This window comes from Oncorhynchus nerka, linkage group LG9b (assembly GCF_034236695.1).
Source record: "Oncorhynchus nerka isolate Pitt River linkage group LG9b, Oner_Uvic_2.0, whole genome shotgun sequence".
Lineage (NCBI taxonomy): Eukaryota > Metazoa > Chordata > Actinopteri > Salmoniformes > Salmonidae > Oncorhynchus > Oncorhynchus nerka.
Window position 1 is genome coordinate 47,522,419 of NC_088424.1, and position 24,818 is coordinate 47,547,236.

General features: G+C 47.4%; 1 protein-coding gene across 1 annotated transcript in view; it reads left to right on the forward strand.

Annotated features, from left to right (window-relative positions):
• LOC115114042 (collagen alpha-1(XI) chain-like) overlaps positions 1-24,818 on the forward strand; it is a 193,322-nt gene that overhangs the window by 44,261 nt on the left and 124,243 nt on the right. Inside the window, exon 5 of the mRNA XM_065013638.1 lies at positions 16,649-16,774. Coding sequence (XP_064869710.1) covers positions 16,649-16,774 — 126 coding nt within the window. The remainder of the gene's footprint in view (positions 1-16,648; positions 16,775-24,818) is intronic.

The window sequence follows — 24,818 nt, forward strand, 5'->3', positions numbered from 1 at the left end:
CTACTACTATTACTACTACTATTACTACTGCTACTAATATTACTATTACTACTGCTACTACTACTACTACTACTACTACTACTGCTATTACTACTACTGCTACTAATACTACTGCTACTACTACTACTGTTACTACTGCTACTACAACTACTGTTACTACTGCTACTACAACTACTACTGCTACTGCTACTACTACTACTAGTACTACTATTACTACTAATACTTCTACTACTGCTACTACTACTACAACTATTACTACTACTATTACTACTAATACTTCTACTACTGCTACTACTACTACTACTGCTACTGCTATTACTACTACTAGTACTGCTACTACTACTACTACTGCTACTACTGCGGCTACTCCACATGCTTCAATATGGCTACCATTGTTCCTTTACCCAAGATGGCAAAGTTAACAGAACTAAATGAGTATCGCTACGTAGCACTCACTTCTGTCATCATGAAGTGCTTTGAGAGACTAGTCAAGGATCATATCACCTCCACCTTACTGGCCACCCTAGACCCACTTCAATTTCCATACCACCCCAATAGATCCACAGACGATGTAATTGCCATCACACTGCACACTGCACTATCCCATCTGGACAAAAGGAATACCTATGTAAGAATGCTGTTCATTGACTACAAATCAAATCCAATTTATTTATATAGCCCTTCGTACATCAGCTGATATCTCAAAGTGCTGTACAGAAACACAGCCTAAAACCCCAAACAGCAAGCAATGCACGTGTAGAAACACGGTGGCTAGGAAAAACTCCCTAGAAAGGCCAAAACCTAGGAAGAAATCTAGAGAGGAACCAGGGTCTGAGTGGTGGCCAGTCCTCTTCTGGCTGTGCCGGGTGGAGAGGAACCAGGCTATGTGGGGTGGCCAGTCCTCTTCTGGCTGTGCCGGGTAGAGAGGAACCAGGCTATGAGGGGTGGCCAGTCCTCTTCTGGCTGTGCCGGGTGGAGAGGAACCAGGCTATGTGGGGTGGCCAGTCCTCTTCTGGCTGTGCCGTGTGGAGATTGAGCAGAACATGGCCAAGATGTTCAAATGTTCATAAATGACCAGAATGGTCCAATAATAATAATCACGGTAGTTGTCGAGGGTGCAACAAGTCAGCACCTCAGTAGTAAATGTCAGTTGCCTTTTCATAGCCGATCATTAAGAGTATCTATACCGCTCCTGCAGCTCAGCATTCAACACCATAGTACCCTCCAAGCTCATCATCAAGCTCGAGGCCCTGGGTCTCAACCCTGCCCTGTGCAATTGAGTCCTGGACTTTCTGACAGGCTGCCCCCAGGTGGTGAAGGTAGGAAACAACATCTCCACTTCGCTGACCAACACTGGGGACCCACCAGGGTGCGTGCTCAGCCCCCTCTATTACTCTCTGTTCACCCACGACTGCGTGGCCATTCACGCCTCCAACTCAATCATCAAGTTTGCAGGCGACACAACAGTAGTGGGCTTGATTACCAACAATGATGAGACAGCCTACAGGGAGGAGGTGAGGGCACTCAGAGTGTGGTGGCTGGAACCCTAACCCTAACCCTCTCACTCAACATCAACAAAACAAAGGAGATGATTGTGGACTTCAGGAAACAGCAGAGGGAGCACCTCTCTATCCACATCGACGGGACAGCAGTGGAGAAGGTGTAAAGTTTTAAGTTCCTCGTTGTACACATCAACGACAAACTGAAATGGTCCACCCACACAGACAGTGTGTTGAAGAAGGCGCAACAGCACCTCTTCAACCTCAGGAGGCTGAAGAAATGTGTCTTGTCACCCAAAACTTTTACAGATGCACAATCGAGAGCATCCAGTCGGGCTGTAGCACAGCCTGGTATGGCAACTGCTCCGCCCTCATTCGCAAGATTCTCCAGAGGGTGGTGCGGTCTGCACAACGCATCACTGGGGGCAAACTACCTGCCCTCTATGACACCTATAGCACCCGATGTCACAGGAAGGCCAAAAAGATCATCAAGGACAACAACCACCCGAGCCACTGCCTGTTCACCCCGCTATCATCCAGAAGGGGAGGTTAGTACAGGTGCATCAAAGCTGGGACCGGGAGACTGAAGATCAGCTTCTATTTCAAGGCCATCAGACTACTAAACAGCCACCACTAGCCCAGAGAGGCTGCTGCCTTCATGGAGACCCAATCACTGGCCACTTTAACAAATGGATCACTAGTCACTTTAATAATGTTTACATATCTTACATTACTCATATCACATGTATATACTGTATTATATACCATCTATTGCACCTTACCTATGCAGTTCGGCCATCGCTCATTCATGTATTTATATGTACCTATTCTCATTCAGCCCTTTAAGATTTGTGTGTATTAGGTAGTTGTTGTGGAATTGTTAGATTACTTGTTAGATATTACTGCACTGTCAGAACCAGAAGCACAAGCATTTCGCTACACTCGCATTAACATCTGCTAACCGTGTGTATGTGACCAATAAAATGTGATTTGATTTTGATTTGAGTAACAGTAGCAGAATTTGTGGTAGCAGCAGTAGTAGTAGTAGTAGCAGTAGAAATAGTAGTAGTAGTAGCAGTAGAAATAGTAGTAGTAGTAGCAGTAGAAATAGTAGTAGTAGTAGCAGTAGAAATAGTAGTAGTAGTAGCAGTAGAAATAGTAGCAGTAGTAGCAGTAGAAATAGTAGCAGTAGTAGCAGTAGCAGCAGTAGTATTAGTAGTTGTAGTAGTTGTACTAAAGTTTGTAATTTCCACTTTGAGATTTCAGACTTGATTTGCCCTGACACAAAATGTATCAACCACTACAAAACTGTTCAGTAATTATAATCCACATAATAATTCACATTTTCTGTTGGTGCAGGATTAATTTTCCTGCTGTAGAAAACTGGCTCAAATTAAGATCCTACATCTGTAAGTTGTTATAGTAGTCATGTTACAGGAGATGACTTTGAGCATTGTGTTTACACGCTAGACAGAACACAATCCCACTAACACACACTGTACGTCCTCTGGTAGATATTAAAGCTGACTTATCGCTTTCAATTTATCACTTTTGAAATACCTGCCAATCGTCCTTCTTTCCAGACGCAGACAGTACAATAAATCATAACAGGAGTCCTTACGAGATACCAGAGAGATGCCAGAAAATCATAAAAACAACTGTACGGGGACAGAGGGGTAGAGAGAGAGAGAGAGAGAGAGAGAGAGGTAGAGAGAGAGAGAGAGACAGAGACAGAGAGAGAGAGAGAGAGAGGTAGAGAGAGAGAGAGAGAGGTAGAGAGAGAGAGAGAGAGAGAGGTAGAGAGGTCGAGAGAGAGAGAGAGAGAGAGAGAGAGAGAGAGAGAGAGAGAGAGAGTAGAGAGAGAGAGAGAGAGAGAGAGAGAGAGAGGTAGAGAGGTAGAGAGGTAGAGAGAGAGAGAGAGAGAGAGAGAGAATGAAAGAGTGGAGATAGAGGGAGAGAGAGTGGAGATGGAGGGAGAGAGAGAGAGTGGAGATGGAGGGAGAAAGTAGAGATGGATGGAGGGAGAGAGAGATAGGGAGGGAGGAAGAGAGAGATAGGGAGGGAGAAAGTAGCGATGGATGGAGGGAGAGAGATAGAGACAAAGAGCGAGTGTGACTGTGGGTCCTCATTCCTAAGGTAAAACAAGCAAGCAACGCTGGATGATTACAGATGAGTATGCCCCCCCCCCCCAATATGATTACCATTATGATTGCATCCACTTTGCGTCGACTGTGGGTGATCATAGAAATGTCAGTGGGAAGAAGCCAGGCAAATTTAGCTTGGCAGGAGAACATTTCTGGAGAAGGGAAAACCCACATCTGAGTTAGTGAGGTGTAGTCTGGTGGGGAACATCTGAGTTAGTGAGGTGTTGTCTGGTGGGAACATCTGAGTTAGTGAGGTGTAGTCTGGTGGGGAACATCTGAGTTAGTGAGGTGTAGTCTGGAGGGGAACATCTGAGTTAGTGAGGTGTTGTCTGGTGGGAACATCTGAGTTAGTGAGGTGTAGTCTGGTGGGGAACATCTGAGTTAGTGAGGTGTAGTCTGGTAGGAACAGAACATCTGAGTTAGTGAGGTGTAGTCTGGTGGGAACATCTGAGTTAGTGAGGTGTAGTCTGGTGGGGAACATCTGAGTTAGTGAGGTGTAGTCTGGTGGGGAACATCTGAGTTAGTGAGGTGTAGTCTGGTGGGGAACATCTGAGTTAGTGAGGTGTAGTCTGGTGGGGAACATCTGAGTTAGTGAGGTGTAGTCTGGTGGGGAACATCTGAGTTAGTGAGGTGTAGTCTGGTGGGGAACATCTGAGTTAGTGAGGTGTAGTCTGGTGGGAACATCTGAGTTAGTGAGGTGTAGTCTGGTGGGGAACATCTGAGTTAGTGAGGTGTAGTCTGGTGGGGAACATCTGAGTTAGTGAGGTGTAGTCTGGTGGGGAACATCTGAGTTAGTGAGGTGTAGTCTGGTGGGGAACATCTGAGTTAGTGAGGTGTAGTCTGATGGAAACATCTGAGTTAGTGAGGTGTAGTCTGGTGGTAACATCTGAGTTAGTGAGGTGTAGTCTGGTGGTAACATCTGAGTTAGTGAGGTGTAGTCTGGTGGGAACATCTGAGTTAGTGAGGTGTAGTCTGGTGGGAACATCTGAGTTAGTGAGGTGTAGTCTGGTAGAAACAGAACATCTGAGTTAGTGAGGTGTAGTCTGGTAGGAACATCTGAGTTAGTGAGGTGTAGTCTGGTAGGAACAGAACATCTGAGTTAGTGAGGTGTAGTCTGGTGGGGACATCTGAGTTAGTGAGGTGTAGTCTGGTGGGAACATCTGAGTTAGTGAGGTGTAGTCTGGTGGGAACATCTGAGTTAGTGAGGTGTAGTCTGGTGGGGAACATCTGAGTTAGTGAGGTGTAGTCTGGTAGGAACATCTGAGTTAGTGAGGTGTAGTCTGGTAGGAACATCTGAGTTAGTGAGGTGTAGTCTGGTAGGAACATCTGAGTTAGTGAGGTGTAGTCTGGTAGGAACATCTGAGTTAGTGAGGTGTAGTCTGGTGGGGAACATCTGAGTTAGTGAGGTGTAGTCTGGTGGGAACATCTGAGTTAGTGAGGTGTAGTCTGGTGGTAACATCTGAGTTAGTGAGGTGTAGTCTGGTGGGGAACATCTGAGTTAGTGAGGTGTAGTCTGGTAGGAACATCTGAGTTAGTGAGGTGTAGTCTGGTGGGGAACATCTGAGTTAGTGAGGTGTAGTCTGGTGGGAACAGAACATCTGAGTTAGTGAGGTGTAGTCTGGTGGGGACATCTGAGTTAGTGAGGTGTAGTCTGGTGGGAACAGAACATCTGAGTTAGTGAGGTGTAGTCTGGTGGGGACATCTGAGTTAGTGAGGTGTAGTCTGGTGGGAACAGAACATCTGAGTTAGTGAGGTGTAGTCTGGTGGGAACATCTGAGTTAGTGAGGTGTAGTCTGGTGGGAACATCTGAGTTAGTGAGGTGTAGTCTGGTGGGAACATCTGAGTTAGTGAGGTGTAGTCTGGTGGTAACATCTGAGTTAGTGAGGTGTAGTCTGGTGGTAACATCTGAGTTAGTGAGGTGTAGTCTGGTGGGAACATCTGAGTTAGTGAGGTGTAGTCTGGTGGTAACATCTGAGTTAGTGAGGTGTAGTCTGGTGGGGAACATCTGAGTTAGTGAGGTGTAGTCTGGTGGGGAACATCTGAGTTAGTGAGGTGTAGTCTGATGGGAACATCTGAGTTAGTGAGGTGTAGTCTGGTGGGGAACATCTGAGTTAGTGAGGTGTAGTCTGGTAGGGAACATCTGAGTTAGTGAGGTGTAGTCTGGTGGTAACATCTGAGTTAGTGAGGTGTTGTCTGGTGGGAACATCTGAGTTAGTGAGGTGTAGTCTGGTGGGGAACATCTGAGTTAGTGAGGTGTAGTCTGGTGGTAACATCTGAGTTAGTGAGGTGTAGTCTGGTGGGAACAGAACATCTGAGTTCATAGAAATGTCAGTGGGAAGAAGAGTTAGTGAGGTGTAGTCTGGTGGGGAACATCTGAGTTAGTGAGGTGTAGTCTGGTGGGAACATCTGAGTTAGTGAGGTGTAGTCTGGTGGGGAACATCTGAGTTAGTGAGGTGTAGTCTGGTGGGGAACATCTGAGTTAGTGAGGTGTAGTCTGGTGGGAACATCTGAGTTAGTGAGGTGTAGTCTGGTGGGGAACATCTGAGTTAGTGAGGTGTAGTCTGGTGGGGAACATCTGAGTTAGTGAGGTGTAGTCTGGTGGGGAACATCTGAGTTAGTGAGGTGTAGTCTGGTGGGAACATCTGAGTTAGTGAGGTGTAGTCTGGTGGGAACATCTGAGTTAGTGAGGTGTAGTCTGGTGGGAACATCTCACCTGCTTCTCTTCGTCGTCTCTTCCTACACATCTATTCCTCCATCAGTGTTTAAAATATAATGAATCAGTGACGGAGAACAGGGATGTAGACCCAGACCCTGATGACTGTTCTGTTGTTATATTTGTACATTTGGTTACTTTGGAGCAGTGCGCAAAGTGAGCAATGTTGATATATTGTATAATTTCATCGCCTGTTACAACCAAAAGCGCAGACCAGTCTGAGTAGACTTTGCAAGTTCTCTGTCATACAGCCTCCGTGTCAGAGAGGGAAAATGAAGCACAGATCCACGACAGGAATACTTTCAGCTTTACAGACATAGTCGCCTAAACAGTTATATAGATATTACCAGATATCTCCCTTTTCTTTATACTGGGATTCATAAACCTTTTATATAATTTCCCAAACCATGACGCGGGCTGTTTTAATCTAATCCTGGGGTTGCTAATTATTGGTTTGATAAACAAACAACGTTGTTCAGTCATGTTAGCTAGCTAGCTAACAACCTGCTAACTTGACAATAGGTCCAGGTAACTTGCGATTATCAAATCAAATCAAATGTTATTGGTCACATACACATGTTTAGCAGATGTTAATGCGACTGTAGCAAAATGCTTGCGCTTCTAGTTCCAACAGTGCAGTAATAACTAACAAATAATCTAACAATTCCACAACAACTACCTAATACGCAAATCTAAAGGGGTTGACTGAGAATATCTACATATAACTATATGGATGAGCGATGGCCGAGCAGCATAGGCGCAGATGGTATAAAATACAGTACACACACACACACACACACACACACACACACACACACACACACACACACACACACACACACACACACACACACACACACACACACACACACACACACACACACTGCTATTAAGGTTTACTGGTCAGGCCTGACGGGAGACTCCAGACAGATGGATCTCATTATGACAGATGTCAGAAATTATTCTGCTAGTCCTCCTCCCCTAAATCTGGATGTGCTTCCTCTCTGCTCTCTGGTGTGGTCTGCTCTCGTCTGACAATACTAGAGTTGCCTGGTCTGCTCTCGTCTGACAATACTAGAGTTGCCTGGTCTGCTCTGGTCTGATAGTACTAGAGTTGCCTGGTCTGCTCTCGTCTGACAATACTAGAGTTGCCTGGTCTGCTCTGGTCTGATAGTACTAGAGTTGCCTGGTCTGCTCTGGTCTGATAGTACTAGATAGAGTTGCCTGGTCTGCTCTCGTCTGACAATACTAGAGTTGCCTGGTCTGCTCTGGTCTGATAGTACTAGAGTTGCCTGGTCTGCTCTGGTCTGATAGTACTAGAGTTGCCTGGTCTGCTCTGGTCTGATAGTACTAGAGTTGCCTGGTCTGCTCTGGTCTGACAATACTAGAGTTGCCTGGTCTGCTCTGGTCTGATAGTACTAGAGTTGCCTGGTCTGCTCTGGTCTGACAGTACTAGAGTTGCCTGGTCTGCTCTGGTCTGATAGTACTAGAGTTGCCTGGTCTGCTCTGGTCTGATAGTACTAGAGTTGCCTGGTCTGCTCTGGTCTGATAGCGCTAGAGTTGCCTGGTCTGCTCTGGTCTGACAATACTAGAGTTACCTGGTCTGCTCTGGTCTGATAGTACTAGAGTTGCCTGGTCTGCTCTGGTCTGACAGTACTAGAGTTGCCTGGTTTGCTCTGGTCTGACAGTACTAGAGTTGCCTGATTTGCTCTGGTCTGATAGTACTAGAGTTGCCTGGTTTGCTCTGGTCTGATAGTACTAGAGTTGCCTGGTCTGCTCTGGTCTGATAGTACTAGAGTTGCCTGGTTTGCTCTGGTCTGATAGTACTAGAGTTGCCTGGTTTGCTCTGGTCTGATAGTACTAGAGTTGCCTGGTCTGCACTGGTCTGACAGTACTAGAGTTTCCTGGTTTGCCAGTACTAGAGTTGCCTGGTCTGCTCTGGTCTGATAGTAGTAGTAAGTTTGTTTGCATCCCAAATGTCACCCTATGCCCTATGGGCCCTGGTCTAACGTAGTACACTATACAGGAAATCGGGTGCCATTTGGAAATCACTTTAGCCTGGTCTGTCCTGGGTCTTACCTGGTCTGGCCTGGGTCTGGCCTGGATCTAAACTGGTCTGTCCTGGGTCTTACCTGGGTCTTATCTGGTCTGTCGTTGTCTGTGTCTGGGTCTTACCTGGTCTGTCCTGGGTCTTACCTGGTCTGTCCTGGGTCTTACCTGGTCTCTCCTGGGTCTTACCTGGTCTGTCCTGGGTCTGGCCTGGGTCTAAACTGGTCTGTCCTGGGTCTGGCCTGGGTCTAAACTGGTCTGTCCTGGGTCTAAACTGGGTCTTAACTGGTCTGTCGTTGTCTGTGTCTGGGTCTTACGTGGTCTGTCCTGGGTCTTGCCTGAGTCTTACCTGGTCTGTCGTTGTCTGTGTCTGGGTCTGGCCTGGTTTGTCCTGGTCTAGCTTGGTCTGTTCTGTGCCTGGCCTGGGCTGTTCTGGGTCTGGCCTGGGTCTGGCCTGGGTCTGTCCTGGTCTGGGTTTATATCGTGAGAGCCCAGCTTAACGTTAACTATTTGTTTGTGTATCTGTTTTTGCAAAAAATATATATTTTACAAGTCAGTTTAGAACAAATTGTTAATTACAATGACAGCCTACCCTGGCCGAACCCTCCCCGTAACCCGGACGACGCTGTGACAATTGTGTGCATTCCTATGGGACTCCCGATCACGACTGGTTATGATACAGCCCGGGATTGAACCCAGGTCTGTAGTGACGCCTCTAACACTGCGATACAGTGCCTAAATGCTCTGGTTGAGTGGGTCTGGCCCTGCTAGTGCCGGTCAGCTTGGTCTGCTCTTCATACTGTCCCTCTATGATGTCATCGTAGGAACACTTCACTTATTGACCTCTTGACCCTTTATGATGTCATCGTAGGAACACTTCACTTATTGACCTCTTGACCCTTTATGATGTCATCGTAGGAACACTTCACTTATTGACCTCTTGACCCTTTATGATGTCATCGTAGGAACACTTCACTTATTGACCTCTTGACCCTTTATGATGTCATCGTAGGAACACTTCACTTATTGACCTCTTGACCCTTTATGATGTCATCGTAGGAACACTTCACTTATTGACCTCTTGACCCTTTATGATGTCATCGTAGGAACACTTCACTTATTGACCTCTTGACCCTTTATGATGTCATCGTAGGAACACTTCACTTATTGACCTCTTGACCCTTTATGATGTCATCGTAGGAACACTTCACTTATTGACCTCTTGACCCTTTATGATGTCATCGTAGGAACACTTCACTTATTGACCTCTTGACCCTTTATGAGCTCATCTCTTCACTTATTGACCTCTTTCATTGTATTGATGTATTTATAGCCTCCACTTAGTTAATGTCATGTTAGTTTATGTTTGCTGAGGGGAGCAACAGATGAAAAACTGATATACTCAAGTTTGAGTTACACACACACACGCATACATGCACACACGCAAATACAAATGCACACGCAAACATATAAAATGCACACGCACACACAAATGCACACGCACATACAAATGCACACGCACACACAAATGCACACGCACATACAAATGCACACGCAAACACAAATGCACACGCAAACACAAATGCACACGCACACACAAATGCACACGCACACACATGTGCACGGACGCATGCACACACACACAGACAGACACACACGCAAACACAAATGCACACGCACACAGACACACACACGCAAACACAAATGCACACGCACACAGACACACACACGCAAACACAAATGCACACGCACACAGACACACACACGCAAACACAAATGCACACGCACACAGACACACACACGCAAACACAAATGCACAGACACACACACGGAAACACAAATGCACACACACACACATAGACGCATGCACGCACAGACACAGACACACACACACACACACAGACACACACACACAGAGGTGTAAAGTACTTAAATTAAAATACTTTAAAGTACTACTTAAGTAGTTTTTTGGGGTATCTGTACTTTACTATTTATATTGTTGACAACTTTAACTTTTACTTCACTAAAGTATATTAATAAAATAATGTACTTTTTACTCCATATATTTTACCTGACACCCAAAAGTACTCGTTACATTTTGAATGCTTGGCAGGACAGGAAAATGGTCTAATTCACACACTTATCAAGAGAACATCCCTGGTCATCACTATTGCCTCTGATCTGGAGGACTCACTAAACAGAGAACATCTCTGGTCACCCCTACTGCCTCTGATCTGGTGGACTCACTAAACAGAGAACATCCCTGGTCATCCCTTCTAGCCTCTGATCTGGAGGACTCACTAAACAGAGAACATCCCTGGTCATCCCTTCTAGCCTCTGATCTGGAGGACTCACTAAACATAGAACATCCCTGGTCATCCCCACTGCCTCTGATCTGGAGGACTCACTAAACAGAGAACATCCCTGGTCATCCCTACTGACTCTGATCTGGAGGACTCACTAAACAGAGAACATCCCTGGTCATCCTAACTGCCTCTGATCTGGAGGACTCACTAAACAGAGAACATCCCTGGTCATCCCTACTGACTCTGATCTGGAGGACTAACTAAACAGAGAACATCCCTGGTCATCCCTACTAGCCTCTGATCTGGAGGACTCACTAAACAGAGAACATCCCTGGTCATCCCTACTGCCTCTGATCTGGAGGACTCACTAAACAGAGAACATCCCTGGTCATCCCTACTGCCTCTGATCTGGAGGACTCACTAAACAGAGAACATCCCTGGTCATCCCTACTAGCCTCTGATCTGGAGGACTCACTAAACAGAGAACATCCCTGGTCATCCCTACTGCCTCTGATCTGGAGGACTCACTAAACAGAGAACATCCCTGGTCATCCCTACTGCCTCTGATCTGGAGGACTCACTAAACAGAGAACATCCCTGGTCATCCCTACTGCCTCTGATCTGGAGGACTCACTAAACAGAGAACATCCCTGGTCGTCCCTACTGACTCTGATCTGGAGGACTCACTAAACAGAGAACATCCCTGGTCATCCCTACTGACTCTGATCTGGAGGACTCACTAAACAGAGAACATCCCTGGTCATCCCTACTAGCCTCTGATCTGGAGGACTCACTAAACAGAGAACATCCCTGGTCACCCTTTCTAGCCTCTGATCTGGAGGACTCACTAAACAGAGAACATCCCTGGTCATCCCTACTGCCGCTGATCTGGAGGACTCACTAAACAGAGAACATCCCTGGTCATCCCTACTAGCCTCTGATCTGGATGACTCACTAAACAGAGAACATCCCTGGTCATCCCTACTGCCTCTGATCTGGAGGACTCACTAAACAGAGAACATCCCTGGTCATCCCTACTGACTCTGATCTGGAGGACTAACTAAACAGAGAACATCCCTGGTCATCCCTACTAGCCTCTGATCTGGAGGACTCACTAAACAGAGAACATCCCTGGTCATCCCTACTGCCTCTGATCTGGAGGACTCACTAAACAGAGAACATCCCTGGTCATCCCTACTGCCTCTGATCTGGAGGACTCACTAAACAGAGAACATCCCTGGTCATCCCTACTAGCCTCTGATCTGGAGGACTCACTAAACAGAGAACATCCCTGGTCATCCCTACTGCCTCTGATCTGGAGGACTCACTAAACAGAGAACATCCCTGGTCATCCCTACTGCCTCTGATCTGGAGGACTCACTAAACAGAGAACATCCCTGGTCATCCCTACTGCCTCTGATCTGGAGGACTCACTAAACAGAGAACATCCCTGGTCGTCCCTACTGACTCTGATCTGGAGGACTCACTAAACAGAGAACATCCCTGGTCATCCCTACTGACTCTGATCTGGAGGACTCACTAAACAGAGAACATCCCTGGTCATCCCTACTAGCCTCTGATCTGGAGGACTCACTAAACAGAGAACATCCCTGGTCACCCTTTCTAGCCTCTGATCTGGAGGACTCACTAAACAGAGAACATCCCTGGTCATCCCTACTGCCGCTGATCTGGAGGACTCACTAAACAGAGAACATCCCTGGTCATCCCTACTAGCCTCTGATCTGGATGACTCACTAAACAGAGAACATCCCTGGTCATCCCTACTGCCTCTGATCTGGAGGACTCACTAAACAGAGAACATCCCTGGTCATCCCTACTGCCTCTGATCTGGAGGACTCACTAAACAGAGGACATCCCTGGTCATCCCTACTAGCCTCTGATCTGGAGGACTCACTAAACAGAGAACATCCCTGGTCGTCCCTACTGCCTCTGATCTGGAGGACTCACTAAACAGAGAACATCCCTGGTCATCCCTACTGCCTCTGATCTGGAGGACTCACTAAACAGAGAACATCCCTGGTCGTCCCTACTGCCTCTGATCTGGAGGACTCACTAAACAGAGAACATCCCTGGTCGTCCCTACTAGCCTCTGATCTGGAGGACTCACTAAACAGAGAACATCCCTGGTCATCCCTACTGCCTCTGATCTGGAGGACTCACTAAACAGAGAACATCCCTGGTCATCCCTACTGCCTCTGATCTGGAGGACTCACTAAACAGAGAACATCCCTGGTCATCCCTACTGCCTCTGATCTGGAGGACTCACTAAACAGAGAACATCCCTGGTCGTCCCTACTGCCTCTGATCTGGAGGACTCACTAAACAGAGAACATCCCTGGTCGTCCCTACTGCCTCTGATCTGGAGGACTCACTAAACAGAGAACATCCCTGGTCGTCCCTACTGCCTCTGATCTGGAGGACTCACTAAACAGAGAACATCCCTGGTCGTCCCTACTGCCTCTGATCTGGAGGACTCACTAAACAGAGAACATCCCTGGTCATCCCTACTGCCTCTGATCTGGAGGACTCACTAAACAGAGAACATCCCTGGTCGTCCCTACTGCCTCTGATCTGGAGGACTCACTAAACAGAGAACATCCCTGGTCGTCCCTACTAGCCTCTGATCTGGAGGACTCACTAAACAAAAGCTTTGTTTGTAAATTATGTCTGAGTGTTGGAGCATTCCCCTGGATATCTGTAAGTTTAAAAAATATCTATAATAATAATGCCGTCTGCTTGCTTAATATAAGGAATTTGAAATTATTTTGATACTTAAGTATATTTTAGCAATTCCATTTTACTTTTGATACTTAAGTGTGTTTAAAACCAAATATTTTAATAATATAATATTTCAATAATATTTTTTTTTTGTTGCTTTTACTGAAATAGTGTTTCACTGGATGGCTTTTGCCTTTACAGGAGTCATTTTCTATTCAGGTATCTATACTTTTACTTTACACACACACACTGCTAGTTAATATTCTCCACAGAGAGAGAGAGAGAGAGGGGAAAAGAGAGAGAGAGAGGGGGGAAAAGAGAGAGAGAGAGGGAAAAGAGAGAGAGAGAGAGAGAGAAAGAGAGAGAGAGAGAGAGGGAAAAGAGAGAGAGAGAGAGAAAGAGAGAGAGAGAGAGGGGGGGGCGATAGAGTAATGTAGGGAGAAGGGGAGAGGGGGAGAGAAAGAGAGAGTTCCTGGTTTAAACATTCCTTGGGATAAGATCATGCAGAAGACAAAGAGCCTTTGGCTGGGAGGGTGGGAGGGAGGGAGGGAGTCAAGCGGAGGGAGGGAGGGAGGGAGGGAGGGAGGGAGGGAGGGAGGGAGTCAAGCGGAGGGTGGGAGGGAGGGAGGGAGGGAGGGAGGGAGGGAGTCAAGCGGAGGGAGGGAGGGAGGGAGGGAGGGAGGGAGGGAGGGAGGGAGGGAGGGAGGGAGTCAAGCGGAGGGAGGGAGGGAGGGAGGGGAGGGAGGGAGGGAGGGAGTCAAGCGGAGGGAGGGAGGGAGGGAGGGAGGGAGGGAGTCAAGCGGAGGGAGGGAGGGAGGGAGGGAGGAAGGGAGGGAGGGAGTCAAGCGGAGGGAGGGAGGGAGGGAGGGAGGGAGGGAGGGAGTCAAGCGGAGGGAGGGAGGGAGGGAGGGAGGGAGGGAGGGAGGGAGGGGGAGGGAGGGAGGGAGTCAAGCGGAGGGTGGGAGGGAGGGAGGGAGGGAGGTAGTCAAGCGGAGAGAGGGAGGGAGGGAGGGAGGGAGGGAGGGAGGGAGGGAGGGAGGGGAATGGAGAAGTGAGGGATCTAATTTCCTTTTCCAAATGTTCATGAAAAACAGACGGCCTCAGATATTTCATAAGTACAGACTCTGGTTATTTATCTGTCACATTCTTCTACATCAGGAAGGCTGAGCTGCCTCCAAAATGCCACCCTATTGCCTACATACTGCAATACTTTTAGTATGGTTAGTATGGTCTTTTGGTCAAAAGTAATGCACTGTGTAGGAAATAGAGTTCCATTGGTACACAAGGTGAGAAATAGGACTCGCTGTCCAAAAAGGTTGGGTTGGGGGATGACTGTAGAACAGAAACACCCTGTGTGTGTGTGTGTGTGTGTGTGTGTGTGTGTGTGTGTGTGTGTGTGTGTGTGTGTGTGTGTGTGTGTGTCTCTGTCTGTCTGTCTGTCTGTCTGTCTGTCTGTCTGTCTGTCTCTGTCTGTCTGTCTGTCTGTCTGTCTGTCTGTCTGTCTGTCTGTCTGTCTGTCTGTCTGTCTGTCTGTCTGTCTGTCTCTATTATCAGGCACATAATCTACAATGGTCTTCTGTTACACGTTTGTTTGATTTCCACTCTGTATAGAAACAACATTAGAACTGAACTGTATTCTGTTCTCAAATGTTCCTTTTGTAATGTGATCTGGCAGTGACAGTTAGAATCAGAATACTACAGTACATTACAGTGGGGTGAGGTGAGATGAGATGTGGGGAGAGAGGTGAGGTGAGATGTATTGGGTGGTGAGGTGAGGTGAGATGTGGGGTGAGGTGAGATGTATTGGGTGGTGAGGTGAGGTGAGATGTGGGGAGAGAGGTGAGGTGAGGTGGGGTGAGATGTGGGGAGAGAGGTGAGGTGAGGTGGGGTGAGATGTGGGGTGAGGTGAGATGTATTGGGTGGTGAGGTGAGGTGAGATGTGGGGAGAGAGGTGAGGTGAGGTGGGGTGAGATGTGGGGAGAGAGGTGAGGTGGGGTGAGATGTGGGGTGAGGTGAGATGTGGGGAGAGGTGAGATGAGATGTGGGGGGAGAGGTGAGGTGAGGTGAGATGTGGGGAGAGAGGTGAGGTGGGGTGAGATGTGGGGTGAGGTGAGATGTGGGGAGAGGTGAGATGAGATGTGGGGGGAGAGAGGTGAGATGTGGGGTGAGGTGAGGTGAGATGTGGGGTGAGAGAGGTGAGATGTGGGGTGAGGTGAGATGAGATGTGGGGGAGAGGTGAGGTGAGGTGGGGTGAGATGTGGGGAGAGAGGTGAGGTGAGGTGGGGTGAGGTGAGATGTGGGGTGAGATGAGATGAGATGTGGGGAGATGTATTGGGTGGTGTGGTGAGGTGAGGTATGGGGTGAGATGTATTGGGTGGTGTGGTGAGGTGAGGTATGGGGTGAGATGTATTGGGTGGTGTGGTGAGGTGAGGTATGGGGTGAGATGTATTGGGTGGTGTGGTGAGGTGAGGTATGGGGTGAGATGTATTGGGTGGTGTGGTGAGGTGAGGTATGGGGTGAGATGTATTGGGTGGTGTGGTGAGGTGAGGTATGGGGTGAGATGTATTGGGTGGTGTGGTGAGGTGAGGTATGGGGTGAGATGTATTGGGTGGTGTGGTGAGGTGAGGAATGGGGTGAGATGTATTGGGTGGTGTGGTGAGGTGAGGTATGGGGTGAGATGTATTGGGTGGTGTGGTGAGGTGAAGTATGGGGTGAGATGTATTGGGTGGTGTGGTGAGGTGAGTTATGGGGTGAGATGTATTGGGTGGTGTGGTGAGGTGAGGTATGGGGTGAGATGTATTGGGTGGTGTGTTGAGGTGAGGAATGGGGTGAGATGTATTGGGTGGTGTGGTGAGGTGAGGTATGGGGTGAGATGTATTGGGTGGTGTGGTGAGAAACAGCCCTGCCAGAGACTTGTAACCCCAAATGTCGCCCTCGGATCTAGAGAAGAGCCTTTTTTTCCTCATGGTTGAGGTATTGGGGTTGGTGAAAACCCATATCCAATACCCAGCGCCGACACTGACAAGCTCTCTCCTCCTCATCTCCTGAAGGTGTTGGAGGACCATATTATATCTCTTTATCTGTCTCGGATTCAGAGGGGTTAAATGCATTCAGTTGTACGACCTTTCCCCCTTTGTGTCACTAGTCTTGTCTTGTGAGTTGTGAGATCGGTTTTAACGTCTTCTCTCTTCTTTACAGGGTGACATCCAGCAGCTGCTGATTGTGGCCGACCCGCGGGCAGCGTACGACTACTGTGAACACTACAGCCCCGACTGTGAAACGCCTCACCAGGAGCAGCCACAGGCACAGGAACCAGAGGATGAGGTATGGAGGGAGGGAGGGAGGGAGGGAGGGAGGGAGGGAGGGAAAGGGAGGGAGAGGTAGAGGGAAAGTGAGGGAGAGGTAGAGGGAGAGGGAGAGGGAGAGGGAGGATAGGAGAGAGGGAGGGGAGAGGGAGAGGAGAGAGAGAGAGGGAGGGAGGGAGGGGAGGGGGAGAGAGAGGAAGAGAGAGAGGGAGAGAGAGAGAGGATAGGAGGGAGGGAGGGAGGGAGGGAGGGAGGGAGGGAGGGAGGGAGGGAGGGAGGGAGGGAGGGAGGGAGGGAGGAATAGAGAGAGGGGAGAGAGAGAGAGGATAGGAGAGAGGGAGAGGGAGGATAGGAGAGAGGGAGAGGAAGAGAGAGAGAGAGAGAGAGAGAAGGAGGAAGAGGTGAAGGAGGAAGGGGTGAAGGAGGAAGAGGTGAAGGAGGAAGAGGTGAAGGAGGAAGGCCATCTGGTAAACACCTCACCTGGAGGAAAAGGTCAGTTTATGGGTGAGTGAAGGATGAAAGCAGGAGAGATGGTAGTGAGGGAGAGAGGTGGGGGGAGAGGGATGGTAGTGAGGGAGAGAGGGAGAGGGAGAGGAGAGATGGTAGTGAGGGAGAGAGGTGGGGGAGAGGGAGAGGAGATGGAGAGATGGTAGTGAGGGAGAGAGGGAGAGGGAGGATAGGAGAGAGGGAGAGGAGATGGAGAGATGGTAGTGAGGGGGAGAGGGAGAGGAGATGGAGAGATGGTAGTGAGGGAGAGAGGGAGAGGGACAGGAGATGGAGAGATGGTAGTGAGGGAGAGAGGGAGAGGGAGAGGAGATGGAGAGATGGTAGTGAGGGAGAGAGGGAGAGGAGATGGAGAGATGGTAGTGAGGGAGAGAGGGAGAGGGAAAGGAGATGGGGAGATGGTAGTGAGGGAGAGAGGGAGAGGGAGAGGAGATGGAGAGATGGTAGTGAGGGAGAGGAGATGGAGAGATGGTAGTGAGGGAGAGAGGGAGAGGGAGAGGAGATGGAGAGATGGTAGTGAGGGAGAGAGGGAGAGGGAGAGGAGATGGAGAGATGGTAGTGAGGGAGAGAGGGAGAGGGAGAGGAGATGGAGAGATGGTAGCGAGGGAGAGAGGGAGAGGAGATGGAGAGATGGTAGTGAGGGAGAGAGGGTGGGATGGAGAGATGGTAGTGAGGGAGAGAGGGTGGGATGGAGAGATGGTAGTGAGGGAGAGAGGGAGAGGAGATGGAGAGATAGTAGTCAGGGAGAGAGGGTGGGATGGAGAGATGGTAGTGAGGGAGAGATGGAGAGGAGATGGAGAGATGGTAGTGAGGGAGAGAGGGTGGGATGGAGAGATGGTAGTGAGGGAGAGAGGGTGGGATGGAGAGATGGTAGTGAGGGAGAGAGAGAGGGTGGGATGGAGAGATGGTAGTGAGGGAGAGGAGATGGAGAGATGGTAGGGGAGAGAGAGAGGGTGGGATGGAGAGATGGTAGTGAGGGAGAGGAGATGGAGAGATGGTAGTGAGTGAGAGAGGGAGAGGAGATGGAGAGATGGTAGCGAGGGAGAGAGGGAGAGGAGATGGAGAGATGGTAGTGCGGGAGAGAGGGTGGGATGGAGAGATGGTAGTGAGGGAGAGAGGGAGAGGGAGAGGAGATGGAGAGATGGTAGTGAGGGAGAGAGGGAGAGGGAGAGGAGATGGAGAGATGGTAGTGAGGGAGAGGAGATGGAGAGATGAAAATGAGGGAGAGAGAGAGGGTGGGGGTTTTGTGTTCAGGTAATGTGAGCTGGACACTTCTATAAAATGTGTGTTGTCCATGAAAGACTATCTTTAAATCCTCCTCATTTGAAGACATATTACACAGTAATTTATAGACTTGAACAATGTGAGTTAATCCCACTGCATCCTGACAATGAGTAGTAGCTCAAAGCCTACCTCTGTGCATCTCAGAGCCAATCTAGTGAGGTAAAAACATGTAGTGACTTGCCAAAGGGAACACATGTGAAATAAATGTCTTCAATCTATTTTGACCTATTTCTTCTCTGTCGTATCATATTTCAAGATGAACACTGATGCTTTTATCATCGTTGTCTAATTGTTGTTTTATGCCAACTGGCTCCAACTCCATGTAAAATCCCCAACTGGCTCCAACTCCTTGTAAAATCCCCAACTGGCTCCAACTCCTTGTAAAATCCCCAACTGGCTCCAACTCCATGTAAATCCCCAACTGGCTCCAACTCCATGTAAAATCCCCAACTGGCTCCAACTCCATGTAAAACCCCAACTGGCTCCAACTCCATGTAAATCCCCAACTGGCTCCAACTCCATGTAAATCCCCAACTGGCTCCAACTCCATGTAAAATCCCCCACTGGCTCCAACTCCATGTAAATCCCCAACTGGCTCCAACTCCATGTAAATCCCCAACTGGCTCCAACTCCTTGTAAAATCCCCAACTGGCTCCAACTCCATGTAAATCCCCAACTGGCTCCAACTCCATGTAAAATCCCCAACTGGCTCCAACTCCATGTAAAACCCCAACTGGCTCCAACTCCATGTAAATCCCCAACTGGCTCCAACTCCATGTAAAATCCCCAACTGGCTCCAACTCCATGTAAATCCCCAACTGGCTCCAACTCCATGTAAATCCCCAACTGGCTCCAACTCCATGTAAATCCCCAACTGGCTCCAACTCCATGTAAAATCCCCCACTGGCTCCAACTCCATGTAAATCCCCAACTGGCTCCAACTCCATGTAAATCCCCAACTGGCTCCAACTCCATGTAAAATCCCCAACTGGCTCCAACTCCATGTAAAATTCCCCACTGGCTCCAACTCCATGTAAATCCCCAACTGGCTCCAACTCCATGTAAAATCCCCAACTGGCTCCAACTCCATGTAAATCCCCAACTGGCTCCAACTCCATGTAAAATCCCCAACTGGCTCCAACTCCATGTAAATCCCCAACTGGCTCCAACTCCATGTAAATCCCCAACTGGCTCCAACTCCATGTAAATCCCCAACTGGCTCCAACTCCATGTAAAATCCCCCAAACCATCCACAACCATCCACTCTGCAAAGCTTCATTCTTCAACCAAATCCACACACTCAAAATATAATGATGTCAAGGCTTCTCTCCAAATGGCACCCTATTCCCTTACATAGTGCACTACTTTGACCAGAGCTCAATGTGCCCTTGTCAAAAGAGGTGCACTATGTAGTGAATAGGCTGACATTTTGGGAAGCAGAATATGTAGTGTGATATTCAGATATCATCCTGATGGAAAACGCTGACATTTTCCTATTCCACTATATGAGCTCACACTATAAACTTTCCTCTCTTTTTCTGCCACAAAATATGATCCTCTACTTTGGTTGTGTGTGTGTGTGTGTGTGTGTGTGTGTGTGTGTGTGTGTGTGTGTGTGTGTGAGAGAGAGAGAGAGAGAGGTCTCAGTGATTTATACCTATAATGACCGCACCAGGTTCAGGAGTCTTGGAGCTCAGCTCTCCTTCCCTGGGATCACACACACACACACACACACACACACACACACACACACACACACACACACACACACACACACACACACACACACACACACACACACCACATCCTGGGAAATGTAAGCATTATATGTCCAATACCTGGAAAACCAACTACTGCTACTGGACGCCCTGTCCAATACCTGGAAAACCAACTACTGGAGGCCCTGTCCAATACCTGGAAAACCAACTACTGCTACTGGACGCCCTGTCCAATACCTGGAAAACCAACTACTGGAGGCCCTGTCCAATACCTGGAAAACCAACTACTGGACGCCCTGTCCAATAACTGGAAAACCAACTACTGCTACTGGACGCCCTGTCCAATACCTGGAAAACCAACTACTGCTACTGGACGCCCTGTCCAATACCTGGAAAACCAACTACTGCGACTAGACGCCCTGTCCAATACCTGGAAAACCAACTACTGGACGCCCTGTCCAATACCTGGAAAACCAACTACTGGACGCCCTGTCCAATACCTGGAAAACCAACTACTGCTGCTAGACGCCCTGTCCAATACCTGGAAAACCAACTACTGCTACTAGACGCCCTGTCCAATACCTGGAAAACCAACTACTGCTACTGGACGCCCTGTCCAATACCTGGAAAACCAACTACTGGAGGCCCTGTCCAATACCTGGAAAACCAACTACTGCTACTGGACGCCCTGTCCAATACCTGGAAAACCAACTACTGGAGGCCCTGTCCAATACCTGGAAAACCAACTACTGGAGGCCCTGTCCAATACCTGGAAAACCAACTACTGCTACTGGACGCCCTGTCCAATACCTGGAAAACCAACTACTGCGACTAGACGACCTGTCCAATACCTGGAAAACCAACTACTGGACGCCCTGTCCAATACCTGGAAAACCAACTACTGGACGCCCTGTCCAATACCTGGAAAACCAACTACTGCTACTGGACGCCCTGTCCAATACCTGGAAAACCAACTACTGCTGCTAGACGCCCTGTCCAATACCTGGAAAACCAACTACTGCTGCTAGACGCCCTGTCCAATACCTGGAAAACCAACTACTGCTACTAGACGCCCTGTCCAATACCTGGAAAACCAAGTACTGCTACTAGACGCCCTGTCCAATACCTGGAAAACCAAGGACCTGACGCCCTGTCCAATACCTGGAAAACCAAGGACCTGACGCCCTGTCCAATACCTGGAAAACCAACTACTGCTGCTAGGAGTTATAACGTCACTGTCTCTATTCTGGTCACAGATCTATTGGTGTAGATGTATAACCAACTGGCTAGCCCATCAAGCCTGGTCCCAAGCTGTTCAACAACACTAATTAGAAAATAGGTAGCATTCAAAGACACGTGAGATGATAGAGACACTTTATAGGTAGGCCTCTTCTAGATTATACAAATATAAAACATCAATAGTTATTATTATATTATTAACCAATCAGGTGTTTCAGGTCTGTTAATCAGATGACCTTAGGAAAGGAACAAGGTTTGGCGGGTTGAAAGGATGGAGGGATGAAGGGATTGAAGAACATAAAGGTCAGGGGGTTCAATGTTTATAGAATGACTTTGACCCTGAGATACCCTGACCACCCACCCACCCCATGATGCTTTGCAACACCCAGACACACGCCTGGAGACAGAGACACATGCAACAGCGGAGAGGCAGGAAGGAGAAGAGGGATGGAGGGAGAGGCGCAGTCTTTTATGAGCACACTTCAATATTTATCTCTTTCATCAAACTCTCTGGCCTGTGGTGGTGAATTCTTCAGGCTTGGTCAGGCTCTCCAACTTCATAAATATAATATATCGGTTTCCGCTCTCTCTCTCTTCTTTCTCTCTCTCTCTCTCTCTCTCTCTCTCTCTCTCTCATATCTCTCTCATATTTCTCTCTCTCTCTCTTCCTTGTCCAGGGAAACCCAAGGCAGTCAGCCAGCCCATCGCGCCTTCGGTCTTATATTATTTTTGATGAGTTCATCAGTTGAACTGGGACTAATATGAATCTGTCCCTTCTGATAGAGATAGAGTATCAGCCTCTGTTTTGACTGGACACCAGTTGTTTGAATGGCACCCTACGGGCCCTGGTCAAAAAAAAGAAGTGCACTATATAGGGAATAGGATTTCATTTGGGATGCACAACTTAGCCTGTCAACTTTCATCTGCCTTCTGTCTGTTTTTTTTTGTTGACTGGACCAAATCTTTTTATTCAGGGAGGGGAAAAAGTTGAAGAATCGTTGTTTCTCAATGACAGACGTTATGTTTTTTTAATGTCTTTCCAAGTGTTTACAGGCTGTTTCCCGTAACTGTGACCTAACTGAAGCCCTTCTTTCGGAGTTGTAATTACATCCCCTGCTATCTTTAGGTTGCCCATAAGGTTTCACCTATAAACACACAGGCGCATTCATTTTTAACTCTTTTTGTTACCAGGCGTTTCCCAGACATGCCACTATGCAAGTTTTATACCATTAACATATAGCTATTTAAAATATATATATATATATTGAAAAGTAAGTTTAAAAAATAAATGTAAAAAAAGTGTGTTTTATTCTCACACACTCATACGCTCTGCCTGTAATACAATTAACAGACATCTAGCCCTATTCCTACATATACATGTTAGTCATTTAGCAGATGCTCTTATCCTGAGCAACTTATAGTCAGTTCATTCGTCTTAAGATGTCATGGTGGGACAACCACATATCACAGGGATAGAAAGTACTGGTTAAGTGCTGTGGGGGTTGGTAGAGTCATAGCTAGAAGGGGGGCGGTCAAGTCCTGGTTAAGTGCTGGGGGTCGGTAGAGTCATAGCTAGAAGGGGGGGGGGGGGGTTCAAGTGCTTGTTAAGTGCTGAGGGGGTCGGTCAAGTGCAAGTGCTGGTTAAGTTATTTATATATATATATATAGGAACGAGACGCATTCTGTCTCCTAGAGATGAACGTACTTTGGTGTGAAAAGTGCAAATCAAACCCAGAACAACAGCAAAGGACCTTGTGATGATGCTGTAGGAAACAGGTACAAAACTATCTATATCCACAGTAAAACGAGTCCTATATCGACATAACCTGAATGGCCGCTCAGCAAGGGAGAAGCCACTGCTCCAAAACCACCATAAAAAAAGCCAGACTACGGTTTGCAACTGCACATGGGGACAAAGATCATACTTTTTGGAGAAATGTCCTCTAGTCTGATGAAACAAAAATGGAATTGTTTGGCCATAATGACCATTGTTATGTTTGGAGGAAAAAGGGGGAGGCTTGCAAGCCGAAGAACACCATCCCAACCCTGAAGAACAGGGATGGCAGCATCATGTTGTGGGGGTGCTTTGCTGCAGGAGGGACTGATGCACTTCACAAAATAGATGGCATCATGAGGAAGGAAAACTATGTGGGCATATTGATGTAACATCTCAAGACATCAGTCAGGAAGTTAAAGCTTGGCCGCAAATGGGTCTTCCAAATGGACAATGACCCCAAGCATACTTCCAAAGTAAGATGTCAAGATGGCTTAAGGACAACAAAGTGAAGGTATTGGAGTGGCCATCACAAAGCCCTGACCTCAATCCTATAGAAAATGTGAGGGCAGAACTGAAAAGGCGTGTGCGAGCAAGGAGGCCTCCAAACCTGCCTCAGTTACACCAGCTCTGTCAGGAGGAATGGGCCAAAATTCACCCTTGTGGAAGGCTACCTGAAACGTTTGATCCAAGTTAAACAATTTAAAGGCAATGCTACCAAATACTAATTCAGTGTTTGTAAACTTCTGACCCACTAGTAATGTGATGAAAGAAATAAAAGCTGAAATAAATCATTCTCATCATCTATATATATAAAATCCCCCCCCCCCCAATATTACTTTCCAACAGCATGATGCGGTTGTATAGTACTATAGAGGATATAGTACTATAGAGGGTATAGTACTATAGAGGATATAGTTCTATAGAGGGTATAGTACTATAGGGGATATAGTACTATAGAGGATATAGTACTATAGAGGATATAGTACTATAGAGGATATAGTACTATAGAGGGTATAGTACTATAGAGGATATAGTACTATAGAGGATATAGTTCTGTAGAGGGTATAGTACTATAGAGGATATAGTACTATAGAGGATATAGTACTATAGAGGATATAGTACTATAGAGGATATAGTACTATAGAGGATATAGTACTATAGAGGATATAGTTCTATAGAGGGTATAGTACTATAGGGGATATAGTACTATAGAGGATATAGTACTGTAGAGGGTATAGTACTATAGAGGATATAGTACTATAGAGGGTATAGTACTATAGAGGATATAGTACTATAGAGGGTATAGTACTATAGAGGATATAGTTCTATAGAGGATATAGTACTATAGAGGATATAGTACTATAGAGGATAGGGTTCTATAGAGGATATAGTTATATAGAGAATATAGTACTATAGAGGGTATAGTTCTATCGAGGATATAGTACTATAGAGGATATAGTTCTATAGAGGATATAGTTCTATAGAAGGTATAGTACAATAGAGGGTATAGTTCTGCAGGGGATAAAGTACTATAGAGGGTA